General features: G+C 44.1%; 1 protein-coding gene across 1 annotated transcript in view; it reads right to left on the bottom strand.

The window, feature by feature from the left end:
• grin2aa (glutamate receptor, ionotropic, N-methyl D-aspartate 2A, a) overlaps positions 1-27,995 on the bottom strand; it is a 376,984-nt gene that overhangs the window by 143,250 nt on the left and 205,739 nt on the right. The window contains exon 3 of the mRNA XM_041206490.1: positions 2,457-2,571. Within this exon, the coding sequence (XP_041062424.1) occupies positions 2,457-2,571 (115 nt within the window). The remainder of the gene's footprint in view (positions 1-2,456; positions 2,572-27,995) is intronic.

The raw sequence follows: 27,995 nt of genomic DNA, 5'->3' as shown, positions 1-27,995 counted from the left end.
AATTAATGTCGGGGGCAGGTTCTGCAGGGTGAGGGTCACAGGGAGAGGAGTGTAGGGGGCTTGGCAGCAAGAGCAGGGGTGGGTCTTATTGAGTCCCCCTCTTCCCGATGTCTAGTTCCTTGATCAGGAAGTGTCTTTGATCGAGGGGCCTCCCCCACCACTGGTGGTGAGACAAGCTGCCCGCATAGGTTTACCTGTTGTGCACGCCACATGGCAACTGGCCCACCTGCAGCTAGGTTAATACAAGCAGTGGCAGGATGAGGTCCTTAAGTGGTTATTAATTGCACATTTAAGGCCCTCTATTGGCAGTAGGTCAGGAAGGTCAACCATGAGCCTTCCCGCCGAGAGCTTAATTCGGGCAGAGTCGGGAAGCCGACTTGGTTCCAATCCGATATGCCACCATTCCACCTAATTATATGCCCTTCCCACCTCCAAGTTCACCACCAGCGAGAGCAGAAGATTGTATCTTACATATGGGCTTGTTTCACTAGCCTCCAGTATTTAGTTTAATGTAGTAACCATGAAAACTGCTGCAAATCTTTAGATTGAAATGATTACGGAATTGATCCAGCAAAGATACAATTAGCATTTTTTATAATGCTGCTTTGATAAACTATCTCACTCCAGGACCAGTTGAATGAAAGCTATAAACATTACAATATGAGGGGAAAAAAATGAAGAGTTTGGGGCAGGTTTGTCCAACCCAAAGGCCTGGCAGACCTTGAAGCCCCTCCACATGGGGCGGCAGCTGAAAATACTGCTGAGAGCAGTCAGTGCGATGGAAGATGTCCGCACTTGGCTGGCTCCTCCAATGGCAGTCCACTTCTCTCCTGCACCTTGCTGCTCATAGGCTCAACAGTGAGCCTATCAGCAGCCAACAGAGGAGAGAGCCCACCTGCGATTGGAGGAGCAGTGAACGCCAGCAGCTGCGAGGATGGTGACGATAGGGAGAGCACGGGTCTTGCTCATAATGCTTACCCGTGGCTGCCGCCGCGTCCATCACTGCTCCTGGTAATCCACCCGCTAATCCACAACCACCACCACACCCCCCACCCCGCCCCCCCCCACCACCCTCGGCTAGCCTCGCATTCCTTCAGCTCTCTGCATTCACCCAGTTCTCGGTGCTCCTCTTGGCGGGCACCTACGGTTGGGCGCCGCTAGGCCTCAGGCCTCATTCTAGGGTCTCCCTTTCACTGCCCAACCGCACCACCCGCACCCCCACCCTCAAGCTGATTCAGTGAGGGGGGAATTGGTGGGTGTGTGTGAGAGAGAGAGAGAAACCAGGCACCCTCACCCACTCCCAACACAAAAACAAAAATACCTGGAAAAACTCAGCAGGTCTGGCAGCATCTGCGGATTGGAGTACAGTTAACGTTTCGAGTCCGAATGACCCTTCAACAGAATTCAGTCCCTGAGACTGGGAGTGAGCTTGACGCACACTTATCATTTCACACTCTTAATGGTCACCTTTATCACTTATTTAACTGTCAATGTATTGTTGACTTTTCTGCTCAGCAAATTGTTTCTCCATACGTCAGCTTGTTTTTGAAATTGATGATTAATGTTATGTCAAACCTTACCTTTCCAAAATTTGTTCATTGGCCCCCTGAATATGAGCAAAATTGAAATGTGCCCCACTCCCCCATGCGAAAAGGTTGGACGAGTCTGGTTTTGGACAACAGATCACAGGAAGGTTCCGTTTTCTATTGATAAGAGTGAAAAATCTCTGGTTGAACCTGTAGTAGATGGTGGTTTGTGGAATGCTGGGGTCACCAGCTGATAAGCAACCCTCATCTCTGGAAAAATGAGTAAAAGAGGGGGCATCACAGAAAAATATAACTATAAATTTCACCTGAATATTTTACTCCAACTCTAATGGCAATACTCATTTCGAGAGTAAAAATCTCGCATCCAAGTACAAAGTATTTAAAGTAATATCTAGGAAAGTTTTATTCCCCTATAGTGCTACATGAATGGTCCATCGTGTTAGTGTAACATAATTAAGAGGTAAATGCTCTTATCAGACATGCAGTGAGCGCACATATACAAATACGTATATATATATATCTCATTCAAATAGCTACTACCTGATTGAAGGCCAAAATCTAACAGCCATTCTTATTCACTAGCAAATTGTCAAGTTGAGTGATTTGTAACAAGAGAATATTGCCACTTACAACATTGGTGGCAGTGTGGGGAAGGGAGAGAAATGGAAATGCACTTTTCATCTCGTTTTATTGAGTGCACAATTGACTATTATTAACGGTAGCTGTGGAGAATCCTGACCCTAATGTGTAAGAAAGAATATATTCAAGCAAAATTTTATGATCAGTAAAGCAACACTGGGTCTCATGATAAAAACAGGAAATTGGTAGACCACTTGGTCTCTGATCTGGTGAGTGACTATATATAATGCCTGTCCTCTGAAATAGGAAAGAAAGAAATACAAATCAAACCTTTTCCCAGGTACGCTCCTTGTTCAGTACAATCACCACTAGCTTAGGGTTGGCCTGGTATCCATCTCGTGTGAAGGAGAGGTCTCTGCCATTCCAGGTCACATTCATCATAAACCTGAAATAAATCATTGTAAGGAATGAATGGAAAAAAGCTAATATTAACTTGTCCAGCACAGGATTAAAAACTTTGAATAGTAAGAAAAGTTGTTTTTTAAATGTATTTTATAGATCAATATACGAGCATAAGAACATACGAATTAGGTGCAGGAGTAGGCCACTTGGCCCTGCAAGCCTGCTCTGCCATTCAATAACATCATGGCTGATCTGATTGTAACCTTGACTCCACATTCAAGCCTACCACAATAACCTTTCACCTCCTTGCATAACAAGAATCTATCTACCTCTGCCTTAAAAATATTCAACGACTCTGATTTTACCGCTTTTTGAGGAAGAGTTCCAAAAACCCATGACCCTTGGAGAGTAAACATTCCTCCTAATCTCCATCATAAATGGGTGAGACATTATTTTTAAACAGTGACCCATAGTTCTAGGCTCTCCCGCATGAGGAAACATCCTCTCCACAACAACCCTGGGCTGATTAGTCCCAGATTTGAACTAAGTGTGGTAGTGGGTAGGGAAAACGACATTTTCCCTGTCAGCCGCAATGGCGGCTTCTCACGCCATGTCGTCCCAAACCCGCCACATTAATTATGCATTTCTGGGAAACAGGCTGTTTCCATGGTGGGGGGTGGGGGGGGGCTTTCAATAGTCTGACATGCCATCACCTCCCTACTTCATCACACCGGGCGCCAGATTTAAAGTGCAGCCACATGCACACCTCTCAGTGCTTCCAGCCCACAACTGCTGCACGGAAAACAGGATGGTCCCAAACGGCAAAATGACTGTAGCCCCCAGGTTCAATGACACGTCCCTCAAGTGCCTTTTGGACACATTGGAGGCCCGCCGTGATGACTTCTACCCCTGCTCTGACCGCAGGAGGGGTAGTAATATCACCAAACCAGCTTGGGAGGTGGTGGCAGCAGGTAGTCAATGCCAACATCCTGCAAAAGAGGACAGTCACCCAATGCGCAAGAGGATGAATGATCTCCATCAGGGTAAGTCACTCTTGTCATCACTCTCAACTCATACACTCACAAACCCATCACAATCCACAGGGCCCCCACTCACCGCCAGTTCAAGGGACATCACCACTCACTCTCTCACACACACCTTCATTTTCCTCATCCAGTCTGTGGGACCACTCACCACCCACATATGCCAGGCATATTTACCATCTGGCCTGGCAGGTATCCTGCTTAAATTCTTTCCATCTCTATTCATGCAGAACAAGCTGGCACACAACAAGAGGGAGAGGTTGCACAGTGGTGGTGGCCAGGGCCCTCCAGGTCTCAGGACTCCAGAGGAAGGCCGCCAAGGTCATCACAGACAGGGCCTGAAATCAAGGTCCTCATGAACTTTGAAAACAGAGCCATTTAGCTGGCCAGTGAGGATCTGAGCTGTTCCTGTGCTGATGGTGAGGTCGGCGCTGCTCTACCAGGTGAAGATCCAGCAGTGCAACATCCATCAGATAACCATGCTGTGAGTGATGTGTCCTGTTTCACAGGCCATTGCCATGCACTAATTATCTCCCCTTGCTTTCACAGGCACATCTGCCAAACAGCTGAGAGAGCCAATGATCCAGGGCCTCCAATCAAGCCCTGAGGGAAGCTCAGAAGAAGACTCCGCTGAAACCCTCCCTGAAGACCTTTCACAGTGCTCACCCACATCCTCCACCAGCGCAGAGACACACACTTCGATGGGACCTAGCTTTAGAGTAGGTTCAGGATCACAATCTAGTGAGCACATCGCACTTTCTGATCCACAGCCAGCAGAGGCAGGGACTTCCCAGATCCCCGGCACTCAGCGGACTGCTGGAGGCCAGAACATTGCTGAGTCCAAGTCAGATGACGAGCCCCTGGACTCTGAAATTAGTTGACTAGCCTGGGCACAGGTGTTAATCACTTGTACTTACTGTTCACTATTGTCAATAAACTCCCAAGAATGTCTAAAAACAAAAAACTGCGGATGCTGGAAATCCAAAACAAAAATATAAATACCTGGAAAAACTCAGCAGGTCTGACAGCATCAGCGGAGAAGAGCAAAGTTGACATTTCGAGTCCTCATGACCCTTCAACAGAACTGTTGAAGGGTCATGAGGACTCGAAACATCAACTTTGCTCTTCTACGCCGATATTGCCAGACCTGCTGAGTTTTTCCAGGTATTGCTATTTTTGTTTCCCAAGAATGTCTCCCCGCCTGTGGCTCCTTGTTCTGATGCGCAGCGTTATTGTCACTCAGATGTGAAACCTTTCTGCACAAGATAAAGGCAGGTGTCTCAGTCATGTCACAGTTGCTGGAGCTGCAAAGGCTAGCTCGGGAACATCAGGAAGGGATGTCTGCTGCATTCCTCAGTTTGCAAGGCACGATGGAGGAGTCTGTACATCTTCAGGTGAGGGTGATGGCGCTGGCATGCCAATGCACTGAGGTCAACACTGGTAGGAGGGTGGTTGCCATGGAGACCTTGGTTCAGGACGTCGCTCCTGCACTGCTGCGCGGGCTGAACTCCATCGTCAATGCTATAGTTGGTCTCCAACAGTGTGTACATGAGAGCGGTGCGGGGCAGCCCAATTTCAATCCAGCTACCCGTTCTTCTCAAGGAGTCAGCCTGGGGCCATCGGGCACCCATAGGGAGGAGGAGCACCAGGTATACCCCGCTGGAGCCATCCACCCAGGTGACTCCAGGAGTGTCCAGCCCATCTGAATCCCCTCTTCCTGTGACCTCAGCAGCTCCAGCTCCACTGCCACACAGCAGGTCCCTGAAAGCAGGCCGGGCCCCTCCAGAGGATGCCTGCCAAGGTCATTGCAGACAGGGCATTGCAGTCAGCAGGCTGCCTCCACCTCTGCTGTGGATGTTGGGGGAGTGCCAAGGTGTAGCGGCAGGGTTAGGAAAGTTAAGAAGAATCAGTTGACTATCCTGGGCACAGGTGTTCATCACTTGTACGTACTGTTCACTATTGTCAATAAATTCCCAAGAACGTCTACCTGCCTGTGGCTCCTTGTTCTGATGAGCAGTGTTATTGTCATTCAGCTGCGAAACCTATCTGCACAAGATAAGGCCAAGTGTCTCAGTCCAGGGCCTCTTCCATGTGCTTTGCGCAGCCTTCAGACCAAAGTGATGGTACGGCCTCATACTCCCTAGACATATTTGTGATGCCTGCACCTCGACGGTGCTTGTCATTGCTGCCAGAATATTGTGGGCAGGCTTCACAGAGTTCCCTCATTCTCTCCATGTGCTCTTAGCACCTTTGAGGTGGGGCTGGCACCCATTCTTCAGCATCTGTGATCAGTGATGCTACGCTCCTGAAGGGGTCAGGAGCTGAAGGCAGATAAAGGATCAGTTGCTTTTAAAGTTTCATGGCTGCATCTCCATGACATGAACCTGATCAGAGCTGCCCTTGGACAGACAGGAGTCGAACATTCTCAGAGGCTATGTGAAGATCAATGGAGTGCCCTCACTGCATGTCGTCATTATCCTCCTGCAAAGAGCGATATTAGGGTCTCCACTGCGAATCAATGACAGGAGCATTATCACAGATGGTATGTGCGCTGCCATAAGGTGGACAGAGTCAAACGTTCACAGATGCAATGTAAGGATCTATGGTGTGTCCTCACTGCATGTCGTCATCATCCTTCACAAATCTATCAACTATGAAGGCTTCCGGAGTGCGCCTGCCTCACCTGGCCAGTGCGAGGGCCTTATGCTCTGATCATCAGCTTTGAGGACCTCCTCATCCTCATCACCGTTGATGTCCTCATTTGAGAAGACCTGCAGCTGCAGCATGTCCTCCTCAGCCAGCTCCTCTCCCCATTGTAGCGCCAGGTTGTAAAGGGCACAACATGCAACAAGGCTGAGTGACACCCTCTATGGACTGTATTGCAGGGCTCCACCAGACCAGTCCAGGCACCAGAACCTCATTTTCAGCTTCCCGCTGGTTTGCTCTGCCAAGTTGCGAGTTGCAGCATGAGCCTTATTATATCTTTGCTCTGCTGCAGTCCGAGGCTGCTGCACGTGTGTAATCAGCCACGTCCTTCTTTGAGTGCAGTCGATCACACCCTGCACCTGTGAGAAACCCAAGATCTGAGAAAATCTAATCGCTCCTGTATCCTGGTTTTCCTGGTCCTAGGCGAAATGCACAAAGTTGTGCGTCCTTATGAAGAAGGTATCCTTGACCTCATGGATGCATTTGTGGGTGCAGGCTTGTGATATCCAACAGAGGTCACCTGTGGAGCTCTGAAAGGAGCCACTGGCGTAAAAATTGAGCACCGCAGTCACTTTCACGGCCATGTCCCCGTGGCGCCAAATCCTACAGCACTGGCAGATATGACGACCAGTTCCCTAGACACGTGCAGTCTTCAGCAACACTGGTCATCTGCAGGAATGAAAGGCGGCGTCTATAGACCCTGCGTCTAGCTAGGCGCTGATTAGTGACAGCTTGTTGTAGCTCTTCAGCAGCATGTGCGGGAGCCCCAGCTGCCCCTTCTTCCTGAGGGTGCTGCTCCTCTCTCTGTGCAGCGAGGTGCCTCCGTTGTTCTCTTCTCTGTCATCTTCATTCTCTGTAGGTCACAAAGCATACACTAGTTCACCAGGCTCCATGCTCCTAATGTACTCCTCCACAGGATGAAAGACAGAGACAGATGGGTTGGCTTGGGTGTTCTAAGAACCTCTCTTGGTTTAGTCTGAAGGCCCCTTAATGCATCCCGGAGAGTGCTGGCCACCACTTGGATGGCCACAGTTTAGTGCGCTGCATGGCTGCCCAAAACCCCACCCTCCTCCACCCCACTCCACCTGACTGATCGGTGGCAGTTTTCCCCACTGGCCTGCATGCTGTGCTCTCAGCTTAGGCACAGGCATTCTTCTAACCTGCACTACAAGGCTGCACTATTAGCTTGTATCATGGGGAAGACTGGTCCAAACCTGAATGATAACATTGCAAGGGGCTGTGAGCACCTCCACCAGTGAATGCCCCATGGCCAGCTTTTGCAAGGAGATTGTACAAGGTGCGCAGTTGTCCAATTGTTTAGCAGTCCACTAAAATGCTCATATGTTTGCAGTCTGTGCCCAAGGGATGGAAACTCTGGAGCAGTAGCTGGCACTTTCAGGCCTCTGCATTGTTTGAGTGGGCAGATAAGCTAGAGGGCCAACTCCAAGCATGTCAATGTGGCTGCGCATGAACTGTCTCAGCTGCGGAGTAATGGTCACTTTATACAAGGTATCCCTAATGCGTGGCCACTTCCCTCCTCCATCCCACTCCCACACATGCTTGTGCAATACCATCAACTAGAATGCAGCGCTTGCCCCCATCACCGCCCCCCCAAACTTGCCTCAACTGGAATGCTGCCCTTGCCCCCAACTCCAAACTCTCCTCAACCTGAGTGCTGCCCTTGCACCACCCCACCCAACTCATCTCAACCGGAGTGCTGTCCTTGCCCCCAACCCTACAACTCACCTCAAGTGACAAGTAACATTTGTGCCACACAAGTGCCAGGCAATGACCATCTCCAACAAGAGAGAATCCAACGATCGCCCCTTGATGTTCAATGGCATTACCATCACTGAATCCCCCATGATCAACATCCTAGGGGGGTTACCATTGACCAGAAACTAAACTGGACTAACCATATAAATACTGTGGCTACAAGAGCAGGTCAGAGATTAGGAAGGTGCGATGAGTAACTCACCTCCTGACCCCCCAAAGCCTGCCCACCATCTACAAGGCACAAGTCAGGACTGTGATGGAATATTCCCCAGTTGCCTGGATGAGTGCAGCTCCCACAACACTCAAGAAGCTTGACATCGTCCAGGACAAAGGAGCCTGCTTGATTGGCACCACATCCACAAATGTCCACTCCCTCCACCATTGACACACAGTAGCCACAGTGTGTACTAACTACAAGATGCATTGCAGGAATTCACCAAGACTCCTTCGACAGCATCTTCCAAACCCACGACCACTACCATCTAGAAAGACAAGGGCAGCAGAGACATGGGAACAGCACCACCTGGAAGTTCCCCTCCAAGTCATTCAACATTCTGACTTGGAAATATATCGCCTTTCCTTCACTGTCGCATGGGTCAAAATTCTGGAAACCTGCCTAACAGCACTGTGGGTGCACCTACACCACATGGACTGCAGCGGTTCTAGAAAGCAGCTCACCACCACCTTCTCAAGGGCAACTAGGGATGGGCAATAAATGCTGGCCCAGCCAGCGAAGCCCACATCTCATGGATAAACAAAAAAAATACACTAGGACATCCAGATCCCTCTGCAATCTCTCACCATTTAGATAATATGCTTCTTTTTTATTATTCCTGCCAAAATAGACAATTTCACATTTTCCCACATGATACTCCATTTGCCAGATCTTCATTCACTTACTTAACCTAGCTTTATCCCTTTGTAGCCTCTTTGTGTCCTCTTCACAACTTACTTTCCTACCTATCTTTGCGTCATCAACAAATTTAGCAACCATACCTTGCATCCCTTTATCCAAGTCATTTATAATAATTGTAAGAAGTTGAGGCCCCAGCATTGATCCCTGTGGCACACCACTCATTATATCTTGCCAACCAGAAAACAATCCATTTATGCTTACTCTTTTTATTCTGTTTCTTTTTTTATTCATTCACGGGATGTGAGCTTCACTGGCTGGGACAGCATTTATTGCTCATCCCTCTTTGCCCCTGAGTTGGTGGTGGTGAGTTACCTTCTTGACCACTGCAGTCCATGTTAGCTAGCCAATCTTCTATCCATGCTAGTATGTCACCTGTACACCATGAGCTTTTATTTTCTGCAATAGCCTTTGATGTGGCACCTTATCAAATGCCTTGTGGAAATCTAAATACAGTACATTGACCAGTTCCCCTTTATCCACAGCATATGTTGGTTCTTCAAAGATCTCCAATAAATTGGTTAAACATGATTTCTGTCTCACAAAGCCATGTTGATTCTGCCTGATTACCTTGAATGATTCCAAGTGGTCTGCTATAACATCTTTAATAATAGCTTCTAACATTTTCCTTATGACAGATGTTAAGCTAACTAGACTGTAGTTTCCTGCTTTCTGTCTTCCTCCCTTTTTGGATAAAGAGTTCCATTAGGGAATGTTGGAAAATTAAAACCAACCCATCAACTATCTCCCTACCACTTCTGTTAAGAGCCTAAGATGAAGTCCATCAGGACCAGGGACTTGTCAGATTGCAGCTCCAACTATTTGCTCAGTACCACTTCCCTCGCAATTGTAATTTTCCTGAGCTCCTCCCTCTTTTCTATTTCATGATTTAGAGCTATTTCTGAGCTATATCCTCTTTAGTGAAGACTGACGCAAAATACATGTTCAATTCATCTGCCATCTCCTTATTTTCCATTATTAATTCTCCAGACTCACTCTCAATAGGATCAATGCTCACTTTGTAAACTTTTCCTTTTTTAAATATCTATAGAAACTCTTAGTATCTGTTTTTGTTTCTAGCTAGCTTTCTCTTGTACTCTAATTTTCCCTCCTTATTAATCTTTTAGTCATTCTTTGATTTTTTTTAATATTCTGTCCAATCTTCTGATCTGCTACCCATCCTTGTGCAATTATATGCTTTTTTAAAAGTTTGATACTACTTTTAACTTTTTTAGTTAACCACGGATAATGGGACCTCTCCTTAGAATTTTTTTTTTTCTTGTTGGAATGTATCCTGTGTATTCTGAAATATCCTCTTAAATGTCTGTCACTGCATCTCTATTGACCTATCCCTCAACCTAATTTGCCAGTTCACTTTGCTTTCATGCCCCCATAATTGCCCTTATTTAAATTAAAATACTAGTCTTGGACCCACTCTGCTCTCCCTCAAACTGAAAGTAAAATTCAATAATATTATGATCACTACTACCTAGGGGCACTATGCGGTCAATAATTAATCCTATCTTGTTGCACAATACCAGGTCTAGTATGGCTTGCTCTCTGGTTGGCTCCAGAATGTGCTGTTCTAAGAAACTATCCAGAAAACATTCTATGAACTCCTCATTTAGGCTACTTTTGTCCATCTGATTTTTCCAATATATATGTAGTTTAGAATCCCCCATGATTAGCACCGTACCTTTCTGACAAGCTCCCATTATTTCTTCCTTATACTCTGTCTTAATGTGTGGTTACTATTAGGGACCCTGTACACCAGTCCCACAAGTGACTTCTTGCCTTTATCATTTCTCATCTCTACCCAAATCGCTCCCACCTCCTGGTTTCCTGAACTTAGGTCATCCCTCTCCATTGTGCTAATGCCATCATTAATTAACAGTGCCATCCCTCCATCTTTTCCTAGCTCCCTGTCCTTCCTAAATGTCATGTACCCTTAAATATTCAGGTCCTAATCTATGTCATCCTGCATATTAATTTCTATTTGCACTTTTAGTTCATCTGTTTTGTTTCAAATGCTATGTGCATTCAGATATAGATCCTTTAATTTTATCCTTTTATTATTTTTGTAATATCTATCCTTAACTTCTGATTTACTCTTACAATTGTACATTCTATCCCTTCCAGTCATGGTTTGTATATCATTTCCCATATTAATACCTTTCTTTATTGCCTTGACTTTATTCTTTGAATTACCACATCTTCCTAAATTTGATCCCTTTCCCCACTAATTTAAAACCTTCTCTAATTCCCTCATTATGGTGCAAAAGTAAAATAGGGAATCTGGTGCAAAAGTAAAACAGGAAAGGTGGCCAAACCATGACTTACAAGGGAAATTAGAGATAGTATTAGAGGCATACAAATTGGCCAGAAAAAAACAATAGACCTGAGGATTGGGAGCAGTTTAGAATTCAGCAAAGGAGGACCAAGGGATTGATTAAGAAGGGGAAAATAGAGTACGAGAGTAAGTTTGCAGAGAACATAAAAACTGGCTGTTAAAGTTTCCATAGATATGTGAAGAGAAAAAGATTGGGGAAGACAAATGTAGTTCCCTTACAATCAGAAACAGGGGAATTTATAATGGGGAACAAAGAAATGGCTGACCAACTAAATACATACTTTGGTTCTGTCTTTGCAAAGGAGGACACTAATAACATACCAGAAATGTTGGGGACACATGGTTTAGTGAGAAGGAGGAACTGAAAGAAATCAGTATTAGTAAATTAGCTAATGGTGTTAGGGAAATTGATGAGATTGAATGCCGTTAAATCCCTGAGGCCTGATAATCTACATCCCAGAGTACTTAAGGAAGTGGCCCTAGAAATAGTGGATGCATTGGTGGTCATCTTCTGAGATTCTATAGACTCTGGAACAGTTCCTACAGATTGGAGGGTAGCTAATGTAACCCCACTATTTAAATAGGGAGGGAGAGAGAAAACAGGGAATTATAGACCAGTCAGCCTGACATCGATAGTGGGGAAAATTCTAGAATCCATTATAAAAGATTTAATAGCTGAGCACGTGGAAGACAGTGGCAGAATCGGACAGAGTCAGCATGGATCTATGAAAGAGAAATTGTGCTTGACAAATCTACAGGAATTTTTCGAGGATATAACTAGAAGAGTTTATGAGAGGGAGCCAGTGGATGTGGTTTATTTGGACTTTCAGAAGGCTTTCGACAAAGTCCCACGTAAGAGATTGGCATGTAAAATTAAATCGCATGGGATTGGGGGTAGTGTATTGAGATGGATAGAAAACTGGTTGGCAGACAGGAAACAAAGAGTAGGAATAAACGGGTCTTTTTCCGAATGGCAGACAGTGACTAGTGGGATACCGCAGGGATCGGTGCTGGGACCCCAGTTATTCACAATATATATTAATGATTTAGATGAGGGAATTAAATGTAATATCTCCAAATTTGCAGATGACACAAAGTTGGGTGGGAGGTTGAGCTGTGGGGAGGATGCAGAGATGCTTCAGTGTGATTTGGAGAAGCTGAGTGAGTGGGCAAATTCATGGCAGATGCAGTATAATGTGGATAAATGTAAGGTTATCCATTTTGGTAGCAAACACAGGAAGGCAGATTATTATCTGAATGGCTATAAATTGAGAGAGGGGAATGTGCAACGAGACCTGGGTGTCCTCATACACCAGTCGCTGAAGGTAAGCATGCAGGTGCAGCAGGCGGTAAAGAAGGCAAATGGTATGTTGGCCTTCATAGCCAGAGGAGTCGAGTACAGGAACAGGGATGGCTTGCTGCAATTATACAGGGCCTTGGTGAGATCACACCTGGAATATTGTGCGCAGTTTTGGTCTCCTTATCTGAGGAAGGGTGTACTTGGTATAGAGGGAGTGCAGCGAAGGTTTACCCGACTGATTACTAGGATGGCAGGACTGACATATGAGGAAAAATTGAGTCGATTAGGATTATATTCACTGGAGTTCAGAAGAATGAGGGGGGGGATCTCATAGAAACCTATAAAATTCTAACAGGACTAAACAGGGCAGATGCAGGAAGGATGTTCCCGATGGGGGGGTATCCAGAAACAGGGGTCACAGTCTGAGGATATGGGGTAGACCATTTAGGACTGATTTGAGGAGAAATTTCTTCACCCAGAGAGTGGTGAGTCTGTGGAATTCCTTACCACAGAAAGTAGTTGAGACCAAAACATTGTATTTTTTCAAGAAAGCGTTAGATATGGCTCCTGGGGTGAAAGGGATCAAAGGGTATGTGGAGAAAGCGGGAGCAGGCTATTGAGTTGGATGATCAGCCATGATCATAATGAATGGTGGAGCAGGCTTGAAGGGTCAAATGGCCTTCTCCTGCTCCTAGTTTCTATGTTTCTATGTGGTTCCCTAGAATACCAGTCTCAGCAAGGTTCAGGTGTAGACTGTTCCAACAGTACAGCCCAACTTTCCCCACTAATGGTGCTGGTGCCCCTCAAACCAGAACCCATTTCTACCCCAATAGTCTTTGAGCCAAGCATTTATTTCTCTAATCTTATTTCCCATTGCCAATTTGCATGTGGCTCAGGTAATAATCCAGAGATTATTACCCTTGAGGTTCTGTTTCTTAATTTGGTACCTAGCTCTTCATTCTGACTATGCAGAATCTCCTTCCTTGTCCTGCCTATGTCATTGGTACCTACATGTACCACGATGACTGGATCCTCCCCCTCCCATTTTAAGTTCCTCTCCAGCCCTGAGCAGATGTACCAAACCCTGGCACCAGGCAGGCAACACTGCCTTCTGACTCTCGCTCGTTGCTGCAGAGAACAATGTCAATCCCCCTCACTATACTGTCCCTACTACCAATACATTGCTTTTTATTCCCCCCATTTGAATGTCTTCTTGTACCACGGTGTCATGGTCAGTCAGCTCATCCACCCTGCAGCTCCTGTTCTCATCCAAGCAAGCTGAGAGAACCTCAGAGCTATTGGACAATTGCACAGGCTGTAGCTCAAGCCCTTCTGCCTTCTGGGTCCCCTTATCTGTCTCACTTGCAGTCACAATCTCCTGTCCCTGACCACTGACCACATGAGAAGACCCTATCCTAAAGGGTGTGACTGCCTCCTGGTACAAAGCATCAGGTAATTTTCCCCCTCCCTGATATGCCATAGTGTCTGCAGTTCGATTTCCAGCTCAGTGACTCTGAGAGAAAGTTCCTCATGTACATAATGTATGTAATGTTTAACATGTGCTTTAAAAGAATGGATCTTTTGAATGCTACAACATAATACACGATCAATAAAAAACCCCTGTGTACCACTTGAATTAGTTTCTATTATTTAATCTAAGCTGTAAATAAAGTAAAATCAATTCATGATGGTGTCTTCGCATTGACCCCACAATTTTCATTGCTGGTGGGTAACTGCTGGGTACAATCCTGACATAACTTCCAGGATCCTGAAACATTAATTTTTGGTCTCCCAGCATTCAACTTGTTAAAATAATACATTCACATGATGTTATCAGCAGTTGTGTGACATGTTTACAAGCCCACTGATATATTAGTAATTACGGTGGTTTGACAGCTTTAGCAGAATGTATTAATTATTTATGGTAAAAATGTTATTGTTTTTATGCAAATAATTCATTTTTATTGCCAGGATATCATTGCTTTGCCAAGTGTTAATTATTAGTTTACAATAAATCATCTGTAGCATTTTGTCTGTATGTCAAATCATTTTAGATAATTTGTTCTACATTTCTGCTGTTGAATGCCACAAAGTACTAAAATATAAAATATAAAAACAGAAAATGCTAGAAATACTCAGCAGGTCAGACAGTATCTGTGGGGAGAGAAATAGAATTAACATTTTAGATCTGCAGCCTTTCATCAAAACTGGGAAAAGATAGAAATGTAGGAGGTTTTAAGCAAATGAAAGATGGAAAGGTGAGTAAAAGGACAAAAGGTCCTTTTGTGATAGGTTGGTTAGAGATTAAATGACAAAAGAGTTGGTGGTGCAGAGCCAAAGGGAGTGGCAATGGAACAAAAGATTTCCAGCATCCAGAGTATTTTGCTTTTGTATTAGAATATAAGATCTTACTTCAGAGTAACAAAACAAATACCAAAACAAATTATTTTGTTTGCAGTCCAAGTTAACTATGAGAACTTGTTTCAACAAAACAAGAACTGGCAAATGGCTTTCATCAGAATTTCAGCTTGTTAAAGTTTACAGTGATGCAGCTTCTGTTTACAAAAGCATGTTTGAGAATGAACTTGCAATAGAAAAAATTTATTTTATCTAACAATATAATTGGTGTGGAATTGCTACTTTGATTCTCAGAAATCCCTGTTAGTACAGATGGAAGATTTTATACATTTGTGGGAACAGTCAATTTGTAACCCTTCTCTCTTCTGCTCCAGGAGAAAAACACATCTCGGATTATTGCACTGGAGAGATTTCATCGATTGGATTGTTTGTTATATTTGAGACTTGGGTAATAATAGAAACTTATATTGCATGTGCCCTTTGGCAACATCAACAGGATAAAGTAAAGGGCAAGGAAACATTATCACACTCTCTTCTGAGCAATATAACAGTCATCACACTGTTCTTTAAAGGAATCCAGATAGATTCCAGCCATGCCACATCTCTAAATTTCCTTTTCCTTGCAACAACACTACAAATGCTTCAGGAAGAAAAACGAAGGAGTTCATTGGGATTAACATAGGGACATGCATGGCCATATTAAAGGGTATCAAAGGAGCAAAAATGAAACCTAGAAAGGCACTAAAACTGTAGACAAAAATATAACAGTAAGGAGTTATTTCAGCACTACTAACATCAAGGGCAATCAGAGAACAGATGAGAACCCAAAAAATTGCTAACAGAGCTCGAATAGAAGATAACCATAACATAGTAAATATGTTTGCTCTGCATATTCATAGTGGAAACACGAACGTGCTTCCCCTAAATTTTCATATTGTCGTTCCCATCCCCAGGATATCCCAACGTGCTGCACAGCAAATCAAGTACTTTTAAACGCAATCAGTTTTAATGAAGGCAAACATAGTAGCCAATTTGTATATAGCGAGCTCCCATAAACAGCATTGAGTAAATGACCAGGTAATCTGTTTCAATGATGTTGTTGAGAGACAAATGTCAGCCAGGCTACCAAAACAACTCAAAAACAGAATTACCTGGAAAAACTCAGTAGATCTGGCAGCATCGGCAGAGAAGAAAAGAGTTGACGTTTCGAGTCCTCATGACCATTCAACAGATCAGAGTGAATATAAGGAGAGGGGTGAAATATAAGCTGGGGGTGTTGGGGGTTGGGGGTGTGGGGTGGGGGGAGAGAAGTGGGGGGGGGTGGTGCCACACCAGCCCCCCCAACTTCTCTCCCACCACCCCACACACTGCCCCCGCCCCACCTTAAACCAGCTTATATTTCACTCCTCTCCTTATTTTCACTCGGTTCTGTTGAAAGGTCATGAGGACTCGAAACGTCAACTCTTTTCTCCGCCGATGCTGCCAGACCTGCTGAGCTTTTCCAGGTCATTCTGTTTTTGATTTGGATTTCCAGCATCTGCAGTTTTTTGTTTTTATACCAAAACAACTCCCCTGCTCTTCTTCAAATATTAATAAAGACTTTTTAATATTCACCTTCCTTTACCTAAAGAGTCTAATTTCTCTGTGTCTTGGAATTCCAGAGATCCTACCAGTCTTCCACTGTAATTCTGACAGATGGATGGTAGAATACCCAGAAAATGAATAAATGGTTGCAAGTGGCTGTTTACACCATTTTCCCATAGGTTTCACTGGTCTCATTTTCCCAAGGATTTCATTAGTCTCTGAAGGCAGACTGGGATAAATCCTAAGGAAATTCAGGGTCAGGATAAGCAAAATGACAGGCTGACATGATGACACATCCAGTAGTTTTATACCATTATGTGGAGATTAGTTATAATGAATGAACCATTAATCATAACTACTGCTCTGTGTATTAACCCTACTGGGGAACAGACTTAACTCCTGATTTTCACTGGAAACCCCTTAAATAGTTTGGAGTCGGGCTTGATGGCAATTAGTGGTCACAGGGGGCAGGAATGGAAGCGGGCCAGATGAAGTGCAGGCCTGATTTAAACTCCCCATAGCAGCCATTACTGTGATTGCTGTGTGAGTGTTGAAGGAGCACACAGCACAATGCCATTGAGATTGGACTGGACTGCAGTGTTGTATGATGTCACTGACAAGTCAAAGGTCTGACACCTGGGGCAGGTCAGCCCCTCAGTTCTCAGACAACAATGTTGAAGTGATGCTTAAGGCCATGAGGGCAAGGAGGGAGGTCCTCTTCCGGAAGGTTGGCAGGAGGAAGACACACATACAGGCAAAACAGGGCTGGGTTGAGAGAGCAGCCACTGAGAGTGACAACAGTGTTGTCAAATGATCCTGCATCCAGTGTATGAAACTAATTCCACTGAAGGTATCTATTGACAAGCCTGAATTTGTAACAACCCCCTGCAGGCATTTGCACTTTGAAAGGAGGCAACTGAGTGGTAGTTTTTACAGGTAACTATGTTTTCTCTGCACATTCACAATGGAAGACATGAATATGCTTCCCCTAAATTTTCTTAGAGGAGTATTTTCTCCCCATCGGGGGGGCGGTGGGGTTCGGTGAGTGCAGGCGGGTACGCAGCCGATCGCCACCCACGATCAGCTGCGTGCCACCATTTTGCGTGGGTGGGCCAATTAAGGCCCGTCCAGCATGACGCGCACCCAGAAGCGCTGAGCGCTCCCTGTGCAGGCGGGAGGAGTAGGCTGAGTCGGGGCCTACGCTTCTTCACGCGCATGCACGAAAGAGCACAGAAATCTCCCTGAGGCAAAGGGCTGTCTCAGGGAGATCAGTTTGATTTTTAAAAATTTTAATAAAGACAAAAAAAAAAATTTTTTAAGACATGTCCCCTCATGTGACAGTATCACATGAGTTGGGACATGTCAATGAATTTCATTTAAAAATGTTATCAAAATTTAAAAACCTTCTTGAAACCTCATCCGCCCATGAATGAGGTTTCATGATAAATGCGAAGGCCGCCTAGGTGCCTTGCCTGCCTGTCAACCTGAAGGTTGGACGGGCAGCACAGTTAAGTATTTTAATTGATACTTAAACGTCCTTAATAGACCTTTGACAGTTCGGTGGGCGCACAGCAGACTGTGGTGTGCGCCTGCCGAACTGAATACCTGAATGACGCGCGGTGATGTCGGGTGCACGCCTGACATCACTGCACGTCATTTTACGGCCCCGCCCCCACTCGCCGACCCGAAGATTCTGCCCTTTGTGTCTTTCCCATCCCCAGGATGTCCCAACGTGCTGCACAGCCAATCAAGTATTTTTAAATGCAGTCAATGTTTTAATGAATGCAATTGGACTGGACTGCAGTGTTGCACGATGTCACAGGTAAGCCAAAGGTCTGGAACCAGGGGCAGGTCAGCCCCTCAGTTCTCAGACAACAACTTTGAAGTGATGCTTAAGGCCATGTGAGATAGTTGATTAGTAAATGGTGTATTGATTAGTCTGATGAAAGTTCGCCTATCTGAAACATTCACCGTTTTTCTCTCCACAGATGCTGCCTAACCTGCTGACTATTTCCAGCATTTTCTGTTTTTATTGTGGAAAGAATATTTTTCTGGCACTGACATCTCTGGTCCAGTAGGATCCTTAATCTCCCTGTCGTGAAACAGCAGGGTGCCATTCCAATTTTCTGGCACCTCACTGGGATGGCCACCCTTGTGCAATTCTACAGCTGTGAGTCACCTGCCCAATCATAGAAATGACCTATTCTTGAGATTAGGTGGTGGATGAAAGTCTGGTAGTGAAAAACTAACCCAGCATTTTTGGATCCCTTTTAACACTCATGATCACTTAGGTATTTGTCATCATATGTATTTGGTACAATCTATGTTGCAGGGACATCAAAACTGTAGTAATGATTTAAATGTGAAGGCAATAGACTGATTAAAATCTGCAGCTAACTTTAGTAACTATAGTAAGCCATTCCAACCCCACCCTGACTGTATACATTTAAAAGAAGACAGATTGCTACTGTGAAACCTGAAGAAAAGAGAGACCTGATGGTTCTAATGAACCTCCATGTGCACATCATTTTCTCCAGATCAGCACTCAGCTTCTACTCTCTTTGTGTTATGAGCTAACACTTCCCTACTGTTTTGCCAGACGATGTACAATGCATCGCTGCCTCATTTGAAAGCTCTCTTACCAGACTAGTAACATGACAGCTCCTTCAAAACAGTGCTGTAGCAGCAAATTGTGGTGCCAGTCAATTGCTGCCAAGGTTTCATTGTGAGAAGAAACGATAAAACATTTCATTTCTCTGCACAACTGTGTCAAAAAGCAGATAGGTGCTCATGTATACTTAAAACAATACCAATGGTAAGTTAAAGGGACAATCAAAGTCAAGCAGTTCCACATTGGGACCCTGTAATTACAGAGGACTCTCAAAATCAATTGCAGTGCACTGTGAATCTGGCACACTTGCTTGGCACATGTGTCCTGCAGAAATCTATAATAAAAAGCATATGTAACAAAAGATATAGGCTTGAATTTTTTGGATGGTAGGGCTTACCATGCCAAGAGTCCCCGCCAACTCTGACTACCCTGCAGCCATTACGTGCTCGAATGAGTGCTAATTGGCTGCAGGCAGGACTTCTGCTCCTACTCAGGAAATTAGCCGACAGCTCTCTAATCCCCGCAGCAACAAGAGCTGCAGTGGACAGAAGAGGAACTTCAGGAAGATGCATGAGCCTAAATCTGGGACCAGATGCAAAGTAAGTTTAAGGGGTTCCAGGGTTAGGAGGTCAGAGAAGGCCTGGGGGAGGGGTGGGGGGGGCAGGGTGTCAGAGGAGAGACCAGAGTGGGACAGAGGTCCAGTGGTCACCAGACTTTAAAATGATGGGGGGGCCCGTAGTTGGAAGGGGGCTTCTGATGGAGGCGCCCCTCCTGCCCCACTTTCTCCATTCATTTTCAGGTTTCCCCCACTCCAGGTAAATCCTCCTGCCAGCCTAACAATTGAGGATGGGTGGGAAACGGCCCTTAAGTGACCAATAAATGGCTACTTAAAGGCTTCAATTGGGGCAAGGATGGGCTTCCTGTCCGATGCCATGCCTGCTCCAGCGTGAAATCACTGTGATGTCAGGACAGGCAGGAACCCAGAAGAAATCCCTTCCTTCAATTTCACGCCCTCCGCCCTTAAAAACCCACTGGCGGGGGAGTGTGAAATTCATGCCATTGTGTTGAAGGGCACTCAGTAGATTAGGTTAGCTGTTAAAAGTCCACAGAAATTAGTGAATTATGCAGCAGTTTGAAACTTAATTATCAGGATGTTTATAAGTTCTGGAAGATACAAGAACAAACCGCTGAAAGGAAGTCAAAGGTGTATCAGACTTACAAAAATACCAATTGTGTACTTCAGAATAGTTTAAACTGGACAACAGCTAAACTGCTGTATAACTGAACAGCAATAACAGCTTGTACTTATATAGGATCCTTAACGTGGTAAACATAGCACGGTGCTTCACAGGGTGGTAATCAGACAAAATTTGAACCAAGGCATAAAAGGAGATTTTACAACATGTAATGAAAGGTTTGGTCTAAGAAGCAGATTTTAAGGTGCAATTAGAGGTGATTAAGAGGGTGTCAGGAAATTGAGATAGTTTAAGTAAGTTATATTTGTACTTGTGGGTGTTAGGAATAAGTTTTAGGTTTGAAGTTTAAGTTTGATTTGTATTTCTGTATCTGTGTGTTAAGAAAGGTCAAATGGAGTTTTAGTTTCACTTAAAAAGGCTGCTCACATTTCTAACAAGAAGTTTACGATCCCTATAAAGTAAAAGTAAACATACATGAGTAGAAAGAATAGTGCAACAGAGGGGCCAGATAGGCAGGTTCCTCCCACAGACATATACACAGAACTAAAGAAACAGCAGTTTTAAGTTCATCTGAAGCCAGGACTCCAGAGAGACTGGACACTGGGAGAGGGAACTGCAGATTTCCCAGAAGATCAAAAAGGCCCCAAGCAAAGAAAACTCCAAAAATTCAGGGGAGTGAACAGGGGAAAGTCCAAAGGTGACTTTGTAGTTAAAGGAAAGACAGGAACCTGGGAAAAGGCCCTGTTAAGTGATGTTAAGAGTGAAGGGCAGAGAGGTTCAGTATAGAACATTGGTTAGGCCACATTTGGAATATTGTGTGCAATTCTGGTCGCCACATTACCAGAAGGATATGGAGGCGTTGGAGAGGGTGCAGAGGAGCTTTACCAGGATGCTGCCTGGTCTGGAGATTATTAGCTATGAGGAGAGGTTGGAGGAACTCAGATTGTTCTCACTACAGCGACAGAGATTGAGGGGCGACTTGATAGAAGTTTACAAAATTATTAGTGGCGTGGACAGAGTAGATAGTCAGAAGCTTTTTCCCAGGGTGGAAGAGTCAATTACTAGGGGACATAGATTTAAGGTGAGAGGAGAAAACTATAGAGGAGAAGTGCAGGGGCAAGCTTTTTACACGTAGTGAGTGTCTGGAATTTGCTGCCAGAGGAGGTGGTGGAAGCAGGTACGATAGTGGTGTTTAAGAGGCAGCTTGACAAATACATGAATAGGATGGAAATAGAGGGATACGGACCCCGGAAGTGCAAAATGTTTTAGTTGACGGGCAATATGATCGGCGCAGGCTTGGAGGGCCGAAGGGCTTGTTCCTGTGCCGTACTTTTCTTTGTGCTTTGTTCTTTGAAAGGTTCTAAGCTTCAGATTTAAAGTGAGAACAGCTTACAAGAAGCAAGAAGGTTCAAAGAGACAAGTGAAGGTCTGTAACTCTTCGCTTTGGGCATGTGAAGCAGTGGGGTACTGTTAAGGTTGAGTTGGTGAGAGTGAGTGCATGGAAGACAGCTTCAATGCATGTGGTGACCCAGGGAAGAGGAACATCAAAAGGAGAGCTCAAAACCCTGCAGGTGAACCCTTGTGGAAGGTTTCTGAGAGAAAACATCAGTTTGGCAGAAGATTCCAAGGTGAGGTTTTAGAGAGTGGAAATTGTGTGAAGGACGGAATTCAGTGAGACTGTTGGCTCATGGTGTGACAAGCGGCTGGGAGTAGTTGAGGAGATATCCATAGCATCTGGTTGGGGTGACATCAGTTACTTGGTTTCAAAGTGTGGTGTGTCTGACCGCAGGGTGCCATAGGTGTACATGGACTGTGTATTTCCTGTGAACATTAAAGTATAAGGTAGCTCTTGTAACTTGTTTTACCCTTACAAATCTGTATACATCTGTAAAGGTATAGTTGTGGATGAAGGAGTATTGTAATATGGTTCATCATTTATTGTTGAATAAATGTTTTATTCTTCTGTTAAAAGTTCATCCTGTGCCTCTGTTCAGTAGCTACTCTCCACAAACAAATAAAAGTTAGGATCTATTAAGCTGGGTTCCACTCTGGGATCAGGCTTGTCCAGGGGTAACCTCAGCTGGGATTGTAACAGAGGGGAAAAATAGAGTATGAAAGTAAACTTGCAAGGAACATAAATGCAGACTGTAAAAGCTTCTATAAGTATGTAAAAAGAAAAAGATTAGTAAAAACAAATATAGGTCCCTTACGGTATGAAATGGGAGAATTTATAATAGAGAACAAGGATAGAAGGGCAATTATACAACTATTTTAGTTCTGTCTTCATGAAGGAAGACAAAAATAACTTCCAATAATGCTAAGGAACCAAGGGTCTAATGAGAAGGAGGAATTGAAGGAAATTACTATTACTAAAAAAATAGCGCTAGAAAAGTTAATGGGACTGAAAGCCAATAAATCCCCAGGATCTGATAATCTATATCCCAGGTTACTAAAGGAGCTGGCCATGGAAAGAATGGATGCATTGGTTGTCATCTTCCAAAATTCTATAGATTCTAGAACCGTCCCAGCAGATTGAAGGGTAGCAAATGTAAGCCCACTATTTTAAAAAAGGAGGGAGGGAGAAAACAGAGAATTACAAACCAGTTAGCCTAACATCAGTAGTATGGAAAATGCTAGGGTCTATTATAAAGGATGTGATAACAGGGCAGTTAGAAAATATCAATGGAACTAGACAAAGTCAGCATGGATCTATGAAAGGGAAATCATGTTTGACAAACCTACTGGAGTTTTTCGAGGATGTAACTAGCAGAATGGATAAGGGAGAACCAGTGGATGTGGTATATTTGGATTTTCAGAAAGCTTTTGATAAAGTCCCACAAAAGAGGTTAGTGTGCAAAATTAAAGCACATAGCATTGGAGGTAATATATTGGCATGGATTGAGAATTGGTTAGCAGACAGGAAACAGAGAGTAGGAATAAATGGGTCTTTTTCGGAGTGGCAAGTGGTGACTGATGGGGTACCAAAGGGATCAATGCTGGGGCCCCAGCTATTCAGAATATATATCAATGAATTGGATGAGGGGACCAAATGTAAAATTTCCAAGTTTGCTGACAACACAAAACTAGGTGGGAATGTAAGCGATGAGGAGGATGTTAAAGGGCTTCAAGGCATTAATTTAGACAAATTGAGTAAGTGGGTAAACACATGGCAGATGCAGTATAACATGGATAAGTGTGAAGTTATTCACTTGCGTAGGTAAACAGAATGGCAGAGTATTATTTAAATGGTGATAGATTGGCAAACGTTGATGTACGAAGGGACCTGGGTATCATTGTACACCAGTCACTGAAAGGTAGCATGCCGCTGCAGCAAGCAGCTAGGGAGGCAAATGGCATGTTGGGCCTTCATTGCAAGAGGATTTGACTGCAGGAGTAAGGATGTCTTACTGCAGCTGTACAGGGCCTTGGTGATTTGGTCTCCTTACCTAAGGAAGGATATACTTGTCATAGAGCGAGTGCAATGAAGGTTAAGCAGACTGATTCCAGGGTTGGCAGGATTGTCATATGAGCAGAGATTAGGTTGACTAGGCCTGTATTCATGGGAGTTTAGAAGAATGAGAGGGAATCTCATTGAAATGTATAAAATTCTGACAGGGCAGGGCAGACTGGATGCAGGGATGATGTTTCCTCTGGCTGTGGGATCAGGATACGGGGTAGGCCATTTAGGACTGAGATGCGGAGAAATTTCTTTACTCAGAGGGTGGTGAACCTGTGGAATTCTCTATCACAGAAGTCACTGAATATAGTTAAGAAGGAAATATATAGATTTCTAGACTCTAAAGGCGTCAAGGGGTATGGGGAGAGAGCAGGAGTATGGTGTTGAGATAGAAGAACAACCATGATCATATTGAATGGCAGAGCAGGCTCGAAGGGTCGAATGACTTACTCCTGCTCCTATTTTCTATGTTTCTAGAGGAGGAGAGAGAGGTAAAGAGGCAGAGGGGTTTAGGGAGGGAGCTTCAAAGTTTAGGGCCTAGACAGCTAAAGGAGCAGCTGCCTGGGGAGAAGTAAAGAAAATCAGGGATGCAAAAGAGGCCAGTATTGGAAGAGTGCAGAGGTCTCGGAGGGATATAGGGCTAGAAGAGGTTACAAAGATAGGGATTGGCGAGGCTCTGGAGTGATTCATAAACAAGGACTGAGGCTCATAAGCTTCTAAATCTGTTATTATACATATTCCTTGACTCGTACCCTCTCCCACTGATGTGAGGTACATCAGCAATGGGGAATGAAATATGTCACTCAGTGCCAGAAACAGGTATTCCCACACAAATAATTGGAAGATAAAGTCTCTTCTTTGGGAACGGGTTAAATGTATATAATAGAGGCTATAAAGTTAAAATTTTTGATAACCCTTGATGGAGGTATGAGCTTTGCAAAACATTTCCTCAAGAGGTTACTAGTGGAATCCATAATGACAGAAATTGCAGATAGTCTATAGAAGGAGCATAATGAATATATTGAATTGCCTTTCCTCATTCTATACCTGCTTGCTCTACCCTCTGTGTACTCACTCTGCCCTAATAATTTACTTTACCAACTCCCAAACCCAATAATGTGACAGTTTCATATCTCCACAATGATCCTTCTGGCCTCTAAGCAAAATTACCAATTTAGTGCAACTTAGTACTAATTTTTGGCACTTTTTCGTGGACCTCTGTCCGCTAGGAATTGGGTTAAAACTCCCCTGAACACTGTTTTATGTGGAACCCTTCCAGCCAGTAGAATCAAAGTTATATTTAAACAAAGGGCCTGGGGCAAAAGGAAAACATTGGAATTAACAGAACTAATCATTTCACCTTTAAGATTCCTGATTTTTGACGAACAAAATTTGCAGGATGTTTAAAAAATAAGAAAATATATTGTTCTTAACAGTTACAATTGCTGAAGAGGTTGTGCCACTAAAAGATTCATGGCATGTCAATACCAATAGCTGTTACTATATTAATGCCACCTTACTGAACATTAAATGCACAGAATTGAATGGAGCAGAATAGCATTGTAACTGGCAGCATAGCAGAATGTGTTTGTGCTTTAAAATATTGAGCAGGTGTACCTATGATACCACATGAAGATATTATTTACTACAACTTCTGCAAATTTCATGATTTACATATTTTCTGTCAAATTATTTGCAAATCGCAATTAGAAAATGGCTTCTTATTGAGGGTTGTGCCAGCCGGTTCACTTCCGGTTACTGTAGCAAAGCAGTCATATTATCACGAGGAGAACTCACCCTGCGTATGGTACATTGTAAACCTATACCACGTGCTTCTGTGTTTCAATCTGAGATTTTAATAAGGCTAAAATACAAATAGAATGCCTAACAGTCCCAGTGCAATAACAACTTGCATTTATATAGCATCTAAACCATCCTAAGATGCTTTACAGGAGGGTTGTCAAACAAAATTTGACACTGAGCCACATAATGAGAAATTGGGGCAGATGAGGAATGCCTTAATCAAAGAAGTGGGTTTTAAGGAGCATCTTAAAGAAGGAAAGAAAGGTAGAGGTATGAAGAGATCAAGGGAGTTTCAAAATGTAGGGCCTTAGAATTTGACAGTACGGCTACCAATAGCGGATCAATTAAAATCAGGGATGCATAAAAGGCCCAAAATGGAGGACTGCCTATTATCTCAGAGGGTTGTAGGACTGAAGAAGATTACAGAGATAGGGAGGTGGCCAAGATCGTGGAGGCATTTAAAAACAAGGCTGAGAATTTTAAGACTGAGTTGTTTAACCATGAGTCAGTGTAGGTCAGTGTTCACAGGGATAATGGGTGAACAGGACTTGATGAGAAGTAGGATACATTCACCTGCATTTTGGATAAGCTTAAGTTTATGAAGGGTAGAAGATCGGAGACCTGACTGGAATATGTTGGAATAGCCACGTTTAGAGGTAACAAAGGCAAGGATAATGGTTTCAGCAGTAGATGAACTAATGCCGAAGTGAAGTTGGCGATGTTACATAAATAGAAAGAGGCAATCTTAGTCAGAAACTCAACTTCAGCTCAAATACGACACTAAAGTAAGCCTTAGACAATTGTCAGGGAGAGGAATGGAGTCAGTAGATAGGGAACAGAGTTTATGGTGGGGACTGAAGACAATTACTTAATTCTTCCCAATATTTATTTGGATAAATTCCTGCTCATCCTGTACTGGATGCTGAACAAGCAGTGTGACAATTTAGAGACAATGGAAGGGTCAAGAGATGTGGTGATAAAGTATAACTGGCTGTCCTCAGGGTACATGTGAAACCTAACGCTATGCTTTCAGGTGATGTCAGCGAGGGGCAGCAACTAGATTATGTCGTTCATTCATAAACACTGTAAAGCAAGTCATAATATCTATTGACATGGTCACAGTGTCGTTTTAATATGGTAATTTTAAATGAATTTTTTTTATTGCTGAGAAAATAATGTTTAAAGTTCTTCAGCATTCTCAGTGCAATATATATGTTACTAAGGCACAACATCACTATTCTAATAGATTCCAATGGGGTTCAGCAGGGCTCAGTGCTGGGGCCCTTGCTGTTTGTGGTGTACCTAAATGATGTAGACTTAAATATAGAGCGTATGATTAGAAGTTCGAAGATGACACGGAAATTGGTAGGGTGGTAAATAGTGAGGAGGACAGTCGCAAACTGCAGGAGGATAGCAATGGATTGGTCAGGTGGGCAGAGTAGTGGCAAATGGAATTCAACCCGGAAAAGTGTGAGGTAATGCACTTGGGAAGGGCTAACAAGGCAAGGGATTATACTATGAATGGTAGGATCCTGGAAAGTACTGAAGATCAGGAGGACCTTGGTGTGCATATCCATAGATCCCTGAAGGTAGCAGGGCAGGTAGATATGAAGGCATATGGAATGCTTGCCTTTATTAGCCAAGGCACAGAATACAAGAGCAGGGAGGTTAAGCTGGAACTGTATAAAATGCTGGTTAGGCCACAACTGGAGTGCTGCATGCAGTTCTGGTCACCACATCATAGGAAGGATGTAATTGCACTGGAGAAGGTGCAGCGGAGACTTACCAGGATGCTGCCAGGGTTGGAGGGTCTGAGCTATGAGGAAAGATTGGGTAGGTTAGGGTTGTTTTCCTTGGAGCGACGAAGGTTGAGAGCGGACCTGATAGAGCTGTATAAGATTATGAGGGGCATAGATAGCATGGGTAGGAAGGCATTTTTTCCACTAGTAGAGGGGTCAATAACCAGGGGGCATAGATTTAAGATGAGGTAGAAGGCTAAGAGGGGAGTTGAGAAATATTTTCACCCAGACAGTGGTGGGAGTCTGGAACTCACTGCCTGAAAGGGTGATTGAGTCAGAAACTCTCCTAACATTTATGAAGTATTTAAATATTCCCTCCAGGGCAATGGGCCAAGTGCTAGAAAATGGAATTAGTGTAGTCAGATCTTTGTTGGCAGGTATGGACATGATGGGCTGAATGGCCTCTTTCTGTACTGTAGACATCTATGAGTCTATGAGTCCATGATTTGGGATTAGCAAATAATGGGCTCGTCCATTCATCAGTACATTTACAGTGCTCCACAAGGAGGTGGAAGTGAGCTGTGTGGGATTGCATAAGAATGAGTGCCTGAAGATCAATGTCATCTGTCAT

Source organism: Carcharodon carcharias, chromosome 15, assembly GCF_017639515.1.
Source record: "Carcharodon carcharias isolate sCarCar2 chromosome 15, sCarCar2.pri, whole genome shotgun sequence".
NCBI classification, from domain to species: Eukaryota; Metazoa; Chordata; class Chondrichthyes; order Lamniformes; family Lamnidae; genus Carcharodon; species Carcharodon carcharias.
Note: the sequence above shows the minus strand (reverse complement) of the source record. Positions and strands in the feature narration are given on the sequence as shown.